This window comes from Sus scrofa, chromosome 18 (assembly GCF_054392235.1).
Source record: "Sus scrofa isolate SSC_HxYL_T2T_F1_AM1 chromosome 18, Sscrofa_HxYL_maternal_Yorkshire_Landrace_v2.0, whole genome shotgun sequence".
NCBI lineage: Eukaryota > Metazoa > Chordata > Mammalia > Artiodactyla > Suidae > Sus > Sus scrofa.
In genome coordinates, this window is record NC_139400.1 from 18,738,509 (window position 1) to 18,754,938 (window position 16,430).

The following is a 16,430-nucleotide window of genomic DNA, read 5'->3' on the forward strand; positions in this document are numbered from 1 at the left end:
CAGAGGCTGCCACTCTGAGATCAGACATGGCCCCTGGGAGCTGCCTGCCTTGGGGTGTTTGTCCCACGGGCCCAGGGGTCCTCTGGCATCTTGGAGGCTGACCAGCTGGAATGGAACCCCTTTTCCTCACCACCTCCCCCCACCCCCGCCTTTCGACATTTATGAGCTCCTCGCTCTCCGGTCAAGTTCACACCAAGCCTCCCCCGGGCCCCGAGCAGCGGACTCTATGCCTCCACCCACGTTCTTCTCACCGATCCCTTCCCTGTCCTCTGCGCTCCAGCCAATTCGTGACCCCCCTGCCCCTGCACACGCCCTGTACTTTCTTTCCAGATGCCTTTGTTCCTGCAGCTCATTCCACCTGCAACGGACCTTCTCCCTCTGTCAAAACTCAGTCCAATCATCAGGGCTCAGTTCCCATGCGGCCCCCCCCCCCCCCCGTCCCCTAAAGTGGGTTCTGATTCTCCAGAGGAGATGTGAGCTCTGTTCCTGTTTTAGTCACAACGTAGGACTTAAGCCTTTTGTTATCCTTCTACCTTATAAACCCTTACAGAGAGGAGCTAACACACGCGGGTTGAATTTTAGGAATTTAGCGTTTCATTCTTTTTGGTACTCCTAGACCTGTGAGCAGTGCTGTTTGGGAACTGATTTTGGAAGGGGATTTTCAGAATAAATAAGGGTCAGCTAATGGGGTTGAGAGATTGTATTTAAACACACGACTGGACCAAAACATAGAAAAAGTCATATGCTAAAGTGCTCTGAACTGCGCCTAATGATGTAAACTTAATACCAGTTAATGAAAGTTATAACCTGCTTTTGTCACTCAGCTACTAAAAACATCCATGACTTAATTTTATGCAAAATTTCCCGCTGATAAGTATCAGCTCTGGCCATCTAGGTGAATAATCAAGTGTCATTTCTAGTAAGTCGGCGGCTCCTGTCAAGAGTTGTGACCCATTAGAACTCACTCTGATGAGGAGGTGGCTGCTGGTGTTGCCAAGCAACGGGCAAGCTGCGAGGCACATTTAGATGCTCTTTTCGATTTCACCAGCGGCGAGTCGGGAGTGACATTATGATGCTGGCAAAGGAAAACCAAATTATAACCCAGGATGGGGTGCCACAATGAGGAGTGTGTTTTCTTTTGAATGCAAATGGAAAAGGAACATTTTCACCAGAATTTAAGCGGTCCATCATTATACCGATTTTAATGAGGAGATTAGGTGTCAGTGGACTACAACTGTGTTGCAGGATAATGGTCTCTTGCTGGTAGATAAATACCTAGACCTTCTGGAAAATGGGCAACCAGTCAGGCAGGAACAATGTATTTTTGGACTCTCAAGTATTTATTATCACAGCTATGCTTGGTTATAATGACTTTCATTTTTATTGTCTAGAAGAGTTACGAAATAAAAGCAAATATTCAAAATAGGCTTCTGGGAGTTCCTGTCGTGGCTCAGCAGTAATGAACCCGACTGGTATCCATGAGGATGTGGGTTCGATCCCTGGCGTTGCTCAATGGGTTAAGGATCTGGCATTGCCATGAGCATCGGTGTAGGTCGCAGGCACGGCTCAGATCTGGCGTTGCTGTGGCTTGGGTATAGGCCAGGAGCTCTAGCTTCAATTCAACCCCTAGCCTGGGAACTTCCATATGCCACAGGTGCAGCCCTCACAAGCCCCCAAAACAAACAAACAAAATAAAACAAAACAAAACAAAAACAAGAAAAAGGCTTCTGGAAGCTGATGTAGCCCAGAGAAAGCGGCTTGGGCCAGCATTCCTGGGTTCTGTTTTAGAAGCCCTTGTGCGTGATTATCTGAAGTGTTTACAGAGAGGATTTAAAGGGCAAACTCAACTGTGACGATGACTGTAATTCTGCAAAGACGACTTTTGCTCTGAAATGGTCGGAGCTATGCATTTACTCATAAGCTGCCTATATCAACTTAAATTTCTTTAAATTGTAGCCATTCTTGAGTCATACGTCTTCTCCAAGGCAGGAAAGGCCCAGAGGGAACAATAACCACATCTGTCTCCGCCTCTAAGATTCATACATTATTGACTGTGCCTTCCTGACAGGAAACATCTGGATGAAAGTGAAACATTAGGTACAGGGCTGGATTCGTAGCAACTGTGAGGGATGCCAGCCTTCCCCGCAGGTCTGACTTTTCCTCAGCCGGGTCCCCACATACAGAGTAAGAGTGACACACACACCCCTCTTCAACCTCTCATGTATGGAGCTGCCTGTATGTCTCTGCTCAGTGGGTCACCCGCAGATTAGTTATCTGGGTGAATAACTGTTGGGCTTTGAGGACTGAGACGTTTCGAGCTGCCATATTGGGTTGGATCCATGGTCCATCCAATTTGGAGCTTGGTTTCTGCTGCTGGAATTGGATAAGGGAGTTCCTTGTGAACGCTTCCTCCAAAGGCACTGCACCCCAAAGCCTCGTATCTCTCAAGAGCCGACTATGAGGTTAACTCCCCATGTTTTTCACTTACTGAAAACTTATTTGAACCCAGAATAAACAGAATCAAGCAGATTTCTTTACTGCAGTCCCCCCCCCCCAGCAAGTCTTTAATATGCATAGTGAATCCCTATGCATAGAAGAAGCCGGGGTTGCAATATTTTACTGAATTTAATGACCATGGGGGCTTTTCAGTCCTCAGTGACTTTAAAACCTTTTCCTGGGTAGTAATTCATAGCTTGAAGTTCATCATCATATAAGTACAGTTTAAATGCTTTTCTCCTAAATGTATTCTTTTATTCTCGCTTATGCTGAAGGTTATCTGCCACTTTTATGCTGACTTAGACAATCCTAGAAGAGTCTTAGAAACTTACTCCAATTGATTTAATATTTTTCAGATCAGAAGAACTTAGAGAAATATACAAATGCATAAATTTCATGGTGTTCTCCCTCTCTCAGATGAATGATAAAATTTAAAAATAAAATTAGTGCTAACCTCATCCCTGAGGGAATCCCGTTATTTATATATTTCCCTCAGAGAAGGATTTGTTTAGCTCATTTTGTTTCTTGAAATTAAATCTGTTTACTTCCTGACCCATAATAAAGCTTTCCATAATCCTAGAGTTAGTAATTAATAGTCTTTGGTAAAGAATCGATTAAAAGAGTCTCCAAATTACTGGTCATTCCTTTAAAAACTTTAGGGGTGAAATCTTTTAGGAGATGAGGTGAAAATTCTGGCAGGTTAATCCGCCAAAATTTTCCCTAATAAAAAAAATCAGTTGTTTTCCCAGCAGTGCTCAGCCATCCTTTAATATAAATCCCAATAACTTCTCTGTCACTGAACTATGATTTCAATGATCTCTTCTGGAATCAGGGATGTGTCAATCAAAATTTTCCCTGGTTCTCTGTCTCTCTCTATTATTCCCATTAAGATGGAAACCAAAACCCAATTTTTAAAATTTATTTATTTATTATCTATTTTTTTAGTTATTTTTGCTTTTTAGGGCCATACCCATGGAATATGGAGGTTTCCAGGCTAGGGGTCCAACTGGAGCTACAGTCGTCGGCCTATACCACAGCCACAGCAACGCAGGATCTGAGCTGTGTCTGCAACTTACACCGCAGCTCACAGCAATGCTGGATTCTTAACCCACTGTGCAAGGCCAGGGATCGAACCCACAACCTCATGGTTCCTAGTCGGATTTGTTTCTGCTGCGCCACGATGGGAACTCCTCAATTTTATTTTAAATAAAACTATGGATCCATGATAGAATGCTGATTTTAATGTGAGTTTCAAGCATTATTGGCCAAAGCAGCCTAATATCCACATAAATAAATAAAGACAGTGCCATTCAGAGGTTTTCTGAATATTAATGACAGTCTCAGACACAGTAAAGGACTTAGGCTGCCAGGGGCTGAAGGAGAAAGCCTCAGAATTCCAAGGGAAAACAAATCTCCATTTCAAGCATAAACTCTGAAGTTTGATAATAAAAGTCCAGGAGCTCCCGTCGTGGCTCAGGGATAACAAACCCAAATAGTGCCCATGAGGGCGTGGGTTTGAAGCACAAGTCTGTTCTCCAAGTCCGTGAGTTTCTTTTCTGTGCAGAGGTTCATTTGTGCCATATATTGGATTCCAGATATAAGTGATATCATACGGTGGAATCACATGTTTCAAACAAGAGTCCTAGGTGATTGGGGTGCAGCCCTTGGTCACACAGGGTTTGAGAATCAATGACCTAGAAAGCAAAGGCCAGTGGGAGGCTGACATTGAAGGAAGCATCCAGAAACCTGGCAGGTCACTGACGTTGGGGAAGGAGGCCGTCAGGACACTGATATCTGGCAGCCAGCCCTCTGCTTTCTCCCGTCCACTGGCTTCCGTAGGAGAGAAACTGCCCCTTTGTCGGATGCTCCAGCATCTCTACCTGGCTGTAGAGTAACACTCCTTGCTTAGAGGCCCCGCCCTCCCCAGCCCTACTCTTCACAGGCAAAGAGAGCTGCTTCTGGGATTAGGAAAGCTTTTCACTCCCAGCAAAGCTTGGCTTCCCAGACCCTTGTTAGGAACCTGGGAAGCTGAAGTCAAAACAAATCCGATTAGGAACCATGAGGTTGCAGGTTCGATCCCTGGCCTGGCTCAGTGGGTTAAGGATCCAGCATTGACATGAGCTGTGGTATAGGTTGCAGACGCGGCTAGGATCTGGCGTTGCTGTGACTGTGGTGCTCCGATTTGTTCCCTAGCCTGGGAACCTCCATATGCTGTGGGTGCGGCCCTAAAAAGACAAAAAAAAAAAAAAAAAAAAAAAAGAATTTGTTATCTAAACCATATGAACCAGAAAGAGGAAACGCTTTGTGTTTGTATGCCAGGAGTGCTGAATCTTTTTTTTTTTTTTTTTTTTTTTGCTTTTTAGGGCTGCACCCTCGGCATATGGAGGTTCCCAGGCGAGGGGTAGAATCAGAGCCATAGCTGCTGGCCTACACCACAGCCCCAGCAATGCTGGATCGGAGCCACATCTTCGACCTACACCACAGCTTGCAGCTCTTTAACCCATTGAAAGAGGCCAGGGATCGAACCCGCATCCTCAGGGATCCTAGTCGGGTTTGTTAACCGCTGAGCCAGGAAGGGAACCCCGGGAGCCCTGCATCCTTTGGGGCAATGATATGGTATCTATTTCTGGATATACCCTATAAGAAAATCTTGATAAGGTTTTTATTTCTTCAAAGAGACAGGGCTCAAGATTGTCCAAAAAACCTCTCTCTTACTTCAAAAAATAATCAGATACCCTCAGATGCCCTTCATCCATTTCTTTTCAAACAAATGATGAAATCGTTTTTGCGTCGATAGCGCCGTCGTCATTACCTCCCACGGGAGGACGTGTGATGCAACGTGCTTGAGCCAGTGATGTCGGCTGATGGTTGGCCTGCCTCTCTTCCCCTCCCTCTCTTGCGCTTAACTCAGCATGTTAGCGACTAGATATAATAAAGGCGACCACGATGACGCTTTACGACTTTCTCAAGACGCAGGCCCTGCCAGCAAATTCTCACGTGGAGCCTCAGTGTATATATAACAGGGCTGAAGGCGGCGCAGGGCTGAAGCTGGCTGTCTCCCTCCTCACGTTTCCTGGTGCTGGGCTTCAACGAGTGGGGGTCCCCAAGGCTGGCTTTACATTGGAATTACCTGGGGAGCTGTAAAGTCCCCTCAAACCCAGGCTGCCTTCCAGACCAAACCAACTTAATCAGAACTTATAAATGTGGGACCCAGACAGCAATGGTGTCTGCAGAGCTCCCCAGGGACCTGCGGCTGAGGAGGGCTGGGTGCCGCCCTGACACGCCCACCGTCCTCAGACTGGGGCTTGGGAAGAGGGAACTGAGCATGCGTGGGCCAGCCCCAGTGGGAGCCCCGTCCTCGCTCCCGCGGGCTCTCCATTGCCTCCCTGCGGCGGGAGGCTGCAGCTGTGCCTCTCCCCGTGAATAGAGAAATGCACTCCACAGGGCAGAGCTGCATGTCTCTCTCTCTCTCTTTTTTTCTCCCCTCAAGGCCGTCCCCGCGGCATATGGAGATTCCCAGGCTAGGGGTCGAATCGGAGCTGCAGCTGCCGGCCTACACCACAGCCACAGCAATGCCAGATCCCAGCCACGTCTGCTCAGGGCAGCACCAGATCCTTAACCCACCGAGCGATGCCAGGCATTGAACCCGCATCCTCATGGATACTGGCTGGGTTCCTTACTGCGGAGCTCCCAGAACTCCCAGTAGCTGCATTTTAACCAGATCCCAGGTGATCCCCTATACGTGCAAGGAGGAGGAGGGCCCCTGCGGTTTCCCCTTGGGACTTGGCAGGCGTGATAACTTGCAGTGGATTCACTGGGACTGCGGAAGCCTGGAGAGATGGAAGCCTCCCTGGTCTTTTTGCATGAAAGGGAGGTCTGAAGGCTGCAATGGGCGGGACACTTTGGGGGCCACCTGGGCAGGTGACACAGCATGAACAGGTTCCCCATCACAATTTGGGGAGAAGAAACCTGCGGAGAGAGTCAGCATTTCCTGAGTCTTACCTTATTCAACTTTTTAGGACTGAAAGCAGAAGTCAGGACACTTCGGACCTCCTCCCATCTTTTGTCACGTAAAAACAGGATGCTGTCAGCTACCGGCTTGGATTCCAATCCTGTGGCCTGGTAGAAAGCAACAAGAAGAAGGTTAGGACCCAAGGGTGGCCGTTACTGTGTGTGATAAACACTTGCTAAAGTCATCAGTGACCCACAGTTAGGAGATTTCTCCTGCAAGGATGTGAAGAATATAAAGGCTTAGACAATGCTCTAAAGATCCATGGCCTGGAGTTCCCTGGTGGCCTCACCGGCTGAGGATCGGTGCTGTCACTGCTATGGCACAGATTCCATCCCTGGCCCAGGAACTTCCACAGGCGCGGCCCCAAATGGAAAATAAAAATAAAGATCCTTGGCTGAGGGTCCCAGAGGGAGGAGATGGAGAAACTCTGCTGGCCCAGCGCAAACCTCCTTCCTCTGTGCTCATTGCTGTGAATAACTCAGAGGCTTCTGTGTGCTCTGCAGGCCCCTTGTTGAGAGAGTGTTCCCCGAGGACCCAACGGTAGGCTTCGTGGAGAAGCGCTGGTCTTTCCTGGGATTAAGTTTCATGTCTGAACTATGTAGCAAGGGGTTTTGTGTGGCTGGATTGGTTAGGCTGGGTCAGGAGTTGACAGATTCACATTTGCGTCCTTGATATATGTGTGGGGCACACGAGAGGGGAAGGGAAAAATGGGAGTCCTTTGGAAGCCTGTTCCAACAGAACTGCTTCCAAAAGAATGCCTCGGAGTTCCCATTGCGGCGCAGGGGAAACAAATCTGACTGGGAACCATAAGGTTGTGGGTTCGATCCCTGGCCTCGCTCAGTGGGTTAAGGATCCGGTGTTGCCGTGAGCTGTGGTGTAGGTCACAGATGTGGCTGGGATCCAGCATTGCTGTGGCTGTGGTGTAGGCTGGAGGCTACAGCTCCGATTAGACCCCTAGCCTGGGAACCTCCGTATGCCGTGGGTACGGCTCTAAAAAGACAAAAATAAGAAATTAAAAATAAAACCAGCTACTCCTGTACCTTTTCACGCACACACACACAGCTATTCCTACCAAGGGGTCAAACCTGGGGGCACCCACAGCTATTCAGAGTGCCCCCATCCCCGGCTGCAGGGTGAGGGGAAGCGGGGTGGGGAAGGATGGAGGGGGAACCAAGCATTCTTCAGAACCACATGTGATCTATGCTTTGGCAATTTCTTTTCACCATTTTAATTATAGTTGAAACACGAAGCCAGCCATCCTAACTCAAAAGCCTTGTAAAAACCCCTGTTTAGAGGAAAATTATAATTTTCTGATAAAATACGAACACTCAAAATAAGCTATAAAACATAACTGCAAAGTATCTACGGGGATCTAATTATATGTTAGAACCAAGTTGGTGGGATATTTTTCTGCAGAGGGCTCCCTCTCTATATTTAGAATGAAACTCTCCAGCAGTGCTGTGCTCACTACACAGAATGGTGGTTTTATGGAATTTGGGAACCATGACCCGTTTGTTTAGGTTCCAGAGTCAAAGGAGGAAATCATACATGACGGAGGCTTGTATGTTGGCCAACGCCAGTCGTGCGCCACATCAAATAAAGCCCGCTGCGCCGAGGAAAGCTGGGTGGTACTTTAAGGGGTTCTGATGAAACAGGATAAATCAGAGACACGAGTCAAGGTTGGCCGGATTTTGTCATCTAGCCTTCGGACCTAAGGGTTGGATCTATGATGGTCTTGGTCTTGCCCCTGGAGGCCACATCTGGCCCCCCTGCAATGTGTCTGCCTTGTCTCTGTCACCAGCTGGCCATGAAATCCTCTCCCCGGAGCCCATGGCATCCGTTCGAGTTCTTCATTCTTTGAGAAGCGATGTCAGGGGCACTGGTTAGAGTGGGGCGTTCATTTCTAGACAGGCTGCTCTAAGAGGGGAAGCAGCATATCGGTCATTTCAGAAGCGCAGGCAGATGGTGAGGGGACCACCTGCCATATTTTGGAACATGTAGCTGGAAAAAGAAGGCTTGGAAAGCCAGATCGTGGTCCTTAGTCTGTGCTCAAAAAAACGTATTGCATGCCTGTTACATGGAAGAGGAAATGGGGGTTGTTTTTGTGATCCTGGACGGTAGAATTGAGTTAAGTAGTGGGAACTGTGGGGTAAAGTCCGGCTCATCTGAAGGAGAACTTCCTCAAGTCAAAGGCGGAATTGTTCAGAGTTAAAAATAACCTGCTTTGAGCGATGAGCTCCCCTTCTCGGAAATTGTGCACAGGGTTGAGTGGCCTGGCGAGTCTTGTCCAAATGACTTTGAAGAAGTCGTCCCACCCTGAGACTTCATCTCCAGAAGGCCACTCTCGGCGTTTTTTAAAAAAATAGGTTGTCTGGCGTGTCCGTTGTGGCTCAGTGGTAACAAACCTGACTAGTATCCTTGAGGGTGTGGGTTCGATCCCTGGCCTCGCTCAGTGGGTTAAGGATCCAGTGTTGTTGTGAGGTACAGTATAGGTCGAAGATGCAGCTCGAATCTGGTGCTATTGCTGTGGCTGTGGCGTAGGCCGGCAGCTACAGCTCTGATTCAATCCTTAGCCTGGGAACTTCCATATGCCATGGGTGCAGCCCTAAAAAGAAAAAAAAAAAAAAAAAAGTTTGCACACATATGCATTTTAAATGATGGCAAAATACATACAAGGTGAACTTTAGCATCTTAACCATTTTAAGTGTAGAGTTTGGTAATCTTAAAGACGCCCATCCGTGTGCAACCACCGCCACCATCCATCCACAGGACTCTTTATCCTGCAAAACTGAAATTCCCTGCCTCTTACACAGCAACTCCCCGCTGGCCCCTGTCTACACGTCGTAATTGATCAGATGTACTGAGTGAGGCTTTTGAAAGACCTGGGGGCCTCGCCCTCGAAGGAATGAGACCAGCAAAACTGACTGTGAGTGCTGGGGCAGCCGGGCAAGGGAGGTCCCGGCAACAGAGCTTTCTAGACTCCTAAAGGCTCCAGTCCCAGTCCGCCCAGGGCTTCCAGACTGCAGACCATAACCAGTCGTGAAACCAGTGTCGTGGCTGGCAGCTGGCATTAAACAGAAGCAGAGAGAGAGAACCAAGGAGTGGACCAGAGTAGAAAATATAGGGGGGCACTGCCCGAAGGAAGGGGGAGTACAGTGACGTAAACGTTTGTCGAAGATGGGGTGTGTGTGAGAGAGAGAGTGTGTGAGAGTGTGTGAGTGAAAGAGAGGGTTCTCTGTGAGAGTGTGAAAGGGTGTGTGGCTGAGAGTGTGAGTGCGAAAGAGATGGTGAGGGTGTGTGAGAGAGTGGGAAAGAGTTTGTGAGAAGTGTGAATGAGGATGTGTGTGTAAGTGGGTGAAAGAGAGGGGGTGTATGGGAGTGTGAGAGTATTAAAGAGGGTGCGTGAGAGTACGTGTGAAAGAGTGTGTGAGTGTGGAAGAGAGGGTACGTGTGTGAGTGTGAGAGGTGTGAAAGAAGGTGTGTGTGAGAGTATTAAAGAGGGAGAGGGTGTGTGTGTGTGAGAGAGGGCGTGAGTGTGAAAGAGAGGGTGTGAGCGAGTGTGTGAGAGTGTGAAAGGGTGTGTGAGCGAGAGTGTGTATATTCTGTGTCCTGATAGCAAATCTTTCTTACGGGAAGCCACAGTCAAAAACATTTGAAAACCCTATTCTAACCTAAACCTCAAACCTGGGCGTCGTCCCTCCCTCAGCTGCGATCCTGCCGAGCTGTGAACGTTTATTGAGCACCTACTGTGTGCCAGGCGCTATGGCAGCTCTGAAACTTCTGAGGCAAAGAATGGAACCCCTGCCCTCGAGGAGGTCACTGTTGCCCTGCAGATGGGAATGGGGTGGTTTGTACTCAATACTTGTGGATCTTACAGTAACAAAGTGCTTCTCACATCATGTTATTAACGTGGGGGTCCTTCTCCAATAACCAGGAAACACCGGCCTGGTAAGTGGTGCTGCTTCAGTGATGGCCTCCTGGCTCCTCTGCTGAATTTCAGCTCAAGGTGTTTGTCTTTTCAATGACAAGTCTAACTTCCGGAATTCCCACTGTGGCATTGGGTTAGCAGTCTGACTGCAGTGGCTCGGGTTGCTGCAGGGGCACGGGTTCCATCCTCAGCCTGGCACAGTGGGTTGAGGATCTGGCTGTGCCACAGCTCTGGTTTAGGTTGCAACTGTGGCTTGGATTCAGTCCTCAGCTCGGGAACTTCAGGATGCCGCGGGTCCAGCCATTACAAACAAACAAGCAAACTTCTTAGTCCAAATAATCGTAAACTTTAAGCCCTGAAGAACCACTCAGTCCCGAGGGGCAAGTTATTAAAATTGCGACCTCTGCATTCTGTGCTGACATGCAGAGAACAAACACGCACTGGTGTGTTTATCACAGGCCAAGCCGGTGATTCTCAACTGGTCTGGTGCAGCCACGAGAACCACCAACCTCTTCCCAGAGTGCAGCAAAGCACGTGCAACGCATTTGTGCTCTAACCGCGTGTGCACGTTACTGAGAAAAAAGCATAACGGGATATGAAGCTATAGCCCAAAATAATTTTCTTGTGTCCTGGGACATGCTAGAACATTGGCTCAGAGTCTGCATACATGGTTCCTGGGATGCCTCAGCAGGGCAGTCAGCAGCTCTCAAAAAGCCACCCACAGCTGCACGTGACAGGTGAACAGAGCAAGGTAATTTTACTTTTTTTGTTTTTTTGCTTTTTAGGGCTGCACTCACAGCATATGGAGGTTCCCAGGCTAGGGGTCAAATGGGAGCTATAGCTGCTGGCCTGCACCACAGCCACAGCCACACCAGATCCAAGCTGTGGCTTCGACCTACACCACAGCTCATGGCAATGCCGCATCCTCAACCCACTGAGTGAGGCCAGGGATCAAACTCACATCCTCATGGGTCCTAGTCGGGTTCGTTAACTGCTGAGCCACGAAGAGAACTCCCAAGAGGTGCTTTTTTTTGTCTTTTTGTCTTTTGTTGTTGTTGTTGTTGTTGCTATTTCTTGGGCCGCTCCCGCGGCATATGGAGGTTCCCAGGCTAGGGGTTGAATCGGAGCTGTAGCCACCGGCCTACGCCAGAGCCACAGCAACGCAGGATCCGAGCCGCGTCTGCAAGCTACACCCCAGCTCACGGCAATGCCGGATCGTTAACCCACTGAGCAAGGGCAGGGACTGAACCCGCAACCTCATGGTTCCTAGTCGGATTCGTTAACCACTGCGCCACGACGGGAACTCCCCCAAGAGGTGCTTTTAAAGACTCAAGAGATACCCTGCTTCAGTGGTCATGGTGCGAGTAAGGCCAGTTTGTTTGGTGTTAAGGATGTCAGGTTGGCTGCAGAAATATGACCCTCAGAAGGTATGCTGTGGTCCTGAGAAGGCCAGGCTCACTGTTCCACGATTTCTCTCACGACCTGACACAGATAGGGAAGCGCATGGTCCCCCAGCTGTCCCCTCACCTGGGTAGTGAGACATGGCACACTGCCCCTCGCCACATCACTGTCAGCGAAAACGCTAGGATTCTGTCCCTTGGATTACCTGCGAGCCTATGCCGTTTTCAACATATGACCACTGCTCTCTGGCTGTACGAGGACTTCAGCTGAACAGGGCTTTGTATTCCGGGGCTCGGGAACACTGGACACGTTCCGTCTCCACCGGACAGTTTTTGTCCGTTTGCTCCTGGCTGGTAGAAGAATCATCAACTTCGCACTGTCTCTCTCTGTCTGCTTTTAGATCATGAGCTGCCCAAGAGCATGGCCTTCTAGAAGGGTGTGTGGCATGTCCAGGGCTCAAGGGGACACGCAGTCAATTTTATTGAGGGTTCAGGGGGCATGTGGGGCTAAACCCAGCATGGGCTCCATCTGCCAGCTCAAGAGTGGGCCCTGGAGGCCCTGCCTGAGAGAGTTCAGGAAGCCAACCCAGTGACAGACCAGCACTTCGTCCATGGCTTCTTCTTTTTTCTTTTTTTTTTTTTTTTTTTTTTTTTGGTCTTTTTAGGGACACACCTGAGGCACATGGAAGTTCCCAGGCTAGGGGTCAAATAGGAGCTGTAGCTGCCAGCCTACACCACAGCCACAGAAATGCAGGATTCAAACTGTGTCTTTGACCTACACCCCAGCTCACGGCAACACTGGATCCTTAACCCACTGAGCGAGGCCAGGGATCGAACCTGCGTCCTCATGGATGCTAGTCAGATTCCTTTCCACTGAGCCAGGGGAACTCCTTTCTTTCTTTCTTTCTTTTCTTTCTTTTCTTTCTTTTCTTTCTTTTCTTTCTTTTTCTTCCTTCCTTCCTTCCTTCCTTCCTTCCTTCCTTCCTTCCTTCCTTTTTTCTTCATGGCTTCTTTACTGTTCTCCGCTAGAGTGCTAGATGTCATCTCCTGGCTTGCACGTTTATTTTTATTTCCACCACCATGGAAGTCAGAGAAAGGAGGGATAAATATAAGAACAAGATTTTACTTCCTTCTCTTTTCAAAATATAAAGAGGGCTTCCTGCTGAGCCAAGTGTCTCGTAAGACACAAAAATATGAACGCATTGGCCACAGATTGTGAAGTTTAGAAAAGTTTAGCAAGACCCTGTCAGACCATCTGAGCATTCGAATCAATAGCACTTAACACTGCTACGAGCTTGCTGAGGCCTCACTGAGCGCCCGGGCCCTTGCAAGATGCAATTCCCTGGTCTGGCTTCTCCGGCACCAGCCAGGTCCAAACATTGGGAAAGCTGCTGAAAGGAAAGGCCTGAAGGGGTTAGGGCTCCCATCGTGCCCCCCCAACTCCCCACCCCAGCGGCTTCCCATGGGCAGCCCATCCCGGGATAAGAGGCTTCCAGCTCAGGCTGCACGGTTTGCTGTGCACCGCAAAATGTTTCTCATAAAACAGAGAGACTTGCCTCAAAATAGACAGGGGCTCAGGTCATCGAGGTTGCGCACCTGTGCTTCTGGTTTCTCTGTAGTCGTTTTGGGCTTTAAGTGAGAACTGCCGCTTCTCAGAGCGGAGGACCCGTGCTGCGCATCCCCCCTTCTCAAGAAATGCAAAGCTGAAAAAAACCAAGGTTTGACTGCGGTGCCAAGCATCTCCCTAAGTCATGGACCCAAACCATTCTCACACCTGAACTCTTCCTGCACCCATCTGAAAACCGGAAGGTTTTAGTTCAGAGAAAGGGGATCAGAAACTCCAGATGAGCACATTTTCAACAGCGTTTGGTGGAGAGGTGCTGGTTGCAGGTGTAGGGGGCGAATTTATGGCTAAACTGGGGAGGGGCGCCCCCCCCACCCCCTCTTCAGGTGGCAGCAGGCAGGTCCCTGAGGGCCCAGCGCAGGGCACCTGATCCACCTGGGGCACTGGGTGGGGTTGGCCTTGCCCATGAACCTGGCGACCCGCTGGGGCGCTCCTGCTCCCTGGAAGGGTGCCAGATGCTATGGGTGAGGCCCTAAAAAGACTGGAAAAAAAAAAAAGATGCAGAGGGTAACAAGGTTTCCACCGGCTTTATTGGCCTGAGGACTTGAGCAGTCTTTGCGGTACTGAGAGCTCTGTGCTTTCACAGAAGATCCTAGTCGTCCATGTGGCGAGAGGGTGGGAGTGGCCTTGAGAAGCTGCATCTGGGGAGCCGGACCCCAGGGACTTTATGGTCCTGAGTAAAACCGCTCAGCAAATCCATCACATGGCTTTAGATGCGACTCTGGTGAGTCGATGGTGTGGCCGGACCCCTGCCTGGAGAAGTGACCCCAAGAGGACCAAGGGCTGGCACCTGTACCCCCTCCCCACACACACATGTATAGACTTCCACGTCCGCTGCATAAACAGGCTGGGGAGCTTGCAGCGAGCAGTACCGCAGCCTGACTGGCTCTTCACGCTCCCATCTTAGACCAGAACTCGGGGCTCCCAGCAGCAGGTTTAGTGACTAAACACACCCTCTCCGTGCCCTCATGCAGCCGGACCACCCTGGCTCGGGCTGAAGACTTCTGACCTCTTAGCGCCCTTCCCGCCACTTCCCTGACCCCGGGGGCCTCCACGCCAGGCCAGGAATAAGCATCCTCCTGCTGCCCATGACTGTGTCTGCTGAGTCTCGTGGACCCAGCTCTAGTTGCTGCAGATCCGAAAAAAAAGAGCTGCTCCCGTGGCTCTTGATCGCAAAGAGGAGCTCATTAAAAAATTTGAAATAACAAAAATAACCAAGTTCAGAGGCACGGGGCTAGCCGAGGTTCTGGACATGCTCAGAAGATGGGGGTTAAATGATAGATACACTGCGGTTTCCCCGCCAGAAGCACCTGTGGGGAGTGCTGAGGGCAGCAGAGAGGTCCAGGGGTCCATTCAGAAAACGGGCAGGGGAGAGCAGAGATGGTTGCCAGGACTGAGTGCCTCAAAATGTGGATGGACAAGAGCGATAGGGGACCGGCCACGTTGGCTCTGACCCGTCGTCCGTTCAGCCCAGTGTTCTCGAGTTGGAAAAAAATGTATTGTTCAACAATATATATATATATATATATTTTGGCTTTTGGGGGCCACACCCACAGCGTATGGATGTTCCCAGGCTAGGGGTCTAATTGGAGCTGCAGCTGCCAGCCTACACCACAGCCACAGCAACCTGGGATCCGAGCCGCATCTGCAACCTACACCACAGCTCGTGGTAATGCCAGATCCTTAACTCACTGAACAAGGTCAGGGATGGAACCCGAATCCTCCTGGATACAGTCCGGTTCTTAACCCACCCACCCACAGCGGGAACTCCCCACTCAGCAATTTTTGATTTCAAATATTTGCTCTGTCATGACTTAGGGAGGTTCCCCGTGGTACCAGCCTACCTCCAGCCAATGTGCTCTGTCTCCCATGGGATGCCTACAACTCACAGCAAATTTGAGAGCGACACCCAGCTTCCCACATCCCAGGCACTCTCTCCATCGGGCCGTCAGGGGCACACATAAGCCTGGATTTGTGAGCAGAGATGGGTTCTCCTATTTGGAAATTGAAACTGTGAGTTATTTAAGTTCCCTTTTCACTTAATGTATCAGACTCCTCTGCGGAGGTATTTTCTGTATCACAAGGGACCATTTGGTAGAAGCTTGCATGGAGTAAGCGTTTAATGTTTACTGAGCGAATGCATAATAAAGCTGACTCGCTGAACACTTAAGTAAACACGGCTTATTGGAGGGAGGACGGTATAGTGTCAGTAAGAAGAAATCACGCCTCGCTAATCTCCTGGAGTTCCTTGAGCAGATAAATAAGCATATGGATAAGAGGGAACCACAGAACCCACTTTAATTTGACTTTCAAAACCTGCGAGAAAATCCCACTCTAAAAACGGCTTTTACAAAATTGAGTCACGAAGGGTTGTTTTATCATGAATATGGAATTGGCTTAAGGACCATAAACAAAGCTACAGATAAGTGGATACATTCCCAGATGGAGAATGATAAACATTGGGGTTTCCTAGAGATCTAAGCTTTGATGGATCTTTTCCCATGTCTGTGAATGACCCACAGGGGGAAGAACGGATTTTCTCTCCAGGTATTTTTTCTGTAGTCCATTTGGTAAGAATGTCACCTGGATGGAGATTCAGTTGAGTTTGAAGAGGAATATACTGGATACCGAGTAGTCATTATGCGCTTGGGCCCTGGGGTGTAAAAAAGGACAGGCCTTGAAGGGAATCAAGTTAGGGCCAGAGCCATCCTTCATTTACGGTAGATTGTGAAAACGAGTGAGGCGGGTGATAAACGCCGAACTCTAGTTCAGAGATGGGGAAAAGTCGCTGTGGGCTGGGGTCGGAAGGGCAAAATTTGAGGGCAGCCTAGAAGAACACCTACAGGTTGGGTGTAGATGCGTGGAGGCTCTTGTTCCTAGCAGCCCATGCACTGTGAGGACTTGGCTTGCATACAAAGCAGGACGTAGATGCATGAGCCCCTTAAGAAAGAGCATAGCCTTGCTTTTCAA

At 49.3% G+C, this 16,430-nt stretch overlaps 1 protein-coding gene and 1 long non-coding RNA gene across 7 annotated transcripts in view; one reads left to right on the forward strand and one right to left on the reverse strand.

The window, feature by feature from the left end:
• TBXAS1 (thromboxane A synthase 1) overlaps window positions 1-16,430 on the reverse strand; it is a 169,393-nt gene that overhangs the window by 70,565 nt on the left and 82,398 nt on the right. For all 4 annotated transcript variants that reach the window (XM_021078509.2, XM_021078508.2, NM_214046.1 and 1 more), the window contains 1 exon segment: window positions 6,499-6,615. In XM_021078509.2, coding sequence (XP_020934168.1) covers window positions 6,499-6,615 — 117 coding nt within the window.
• The window catches only part of LOC106508202 (uncharacterized), a 161,816-nt gene that overhangs the window by 62,405 nt on the left and 82,981 nt on the right, over window positions 1-16,430 (forward strand). The window lies entirely within an intron of this gene.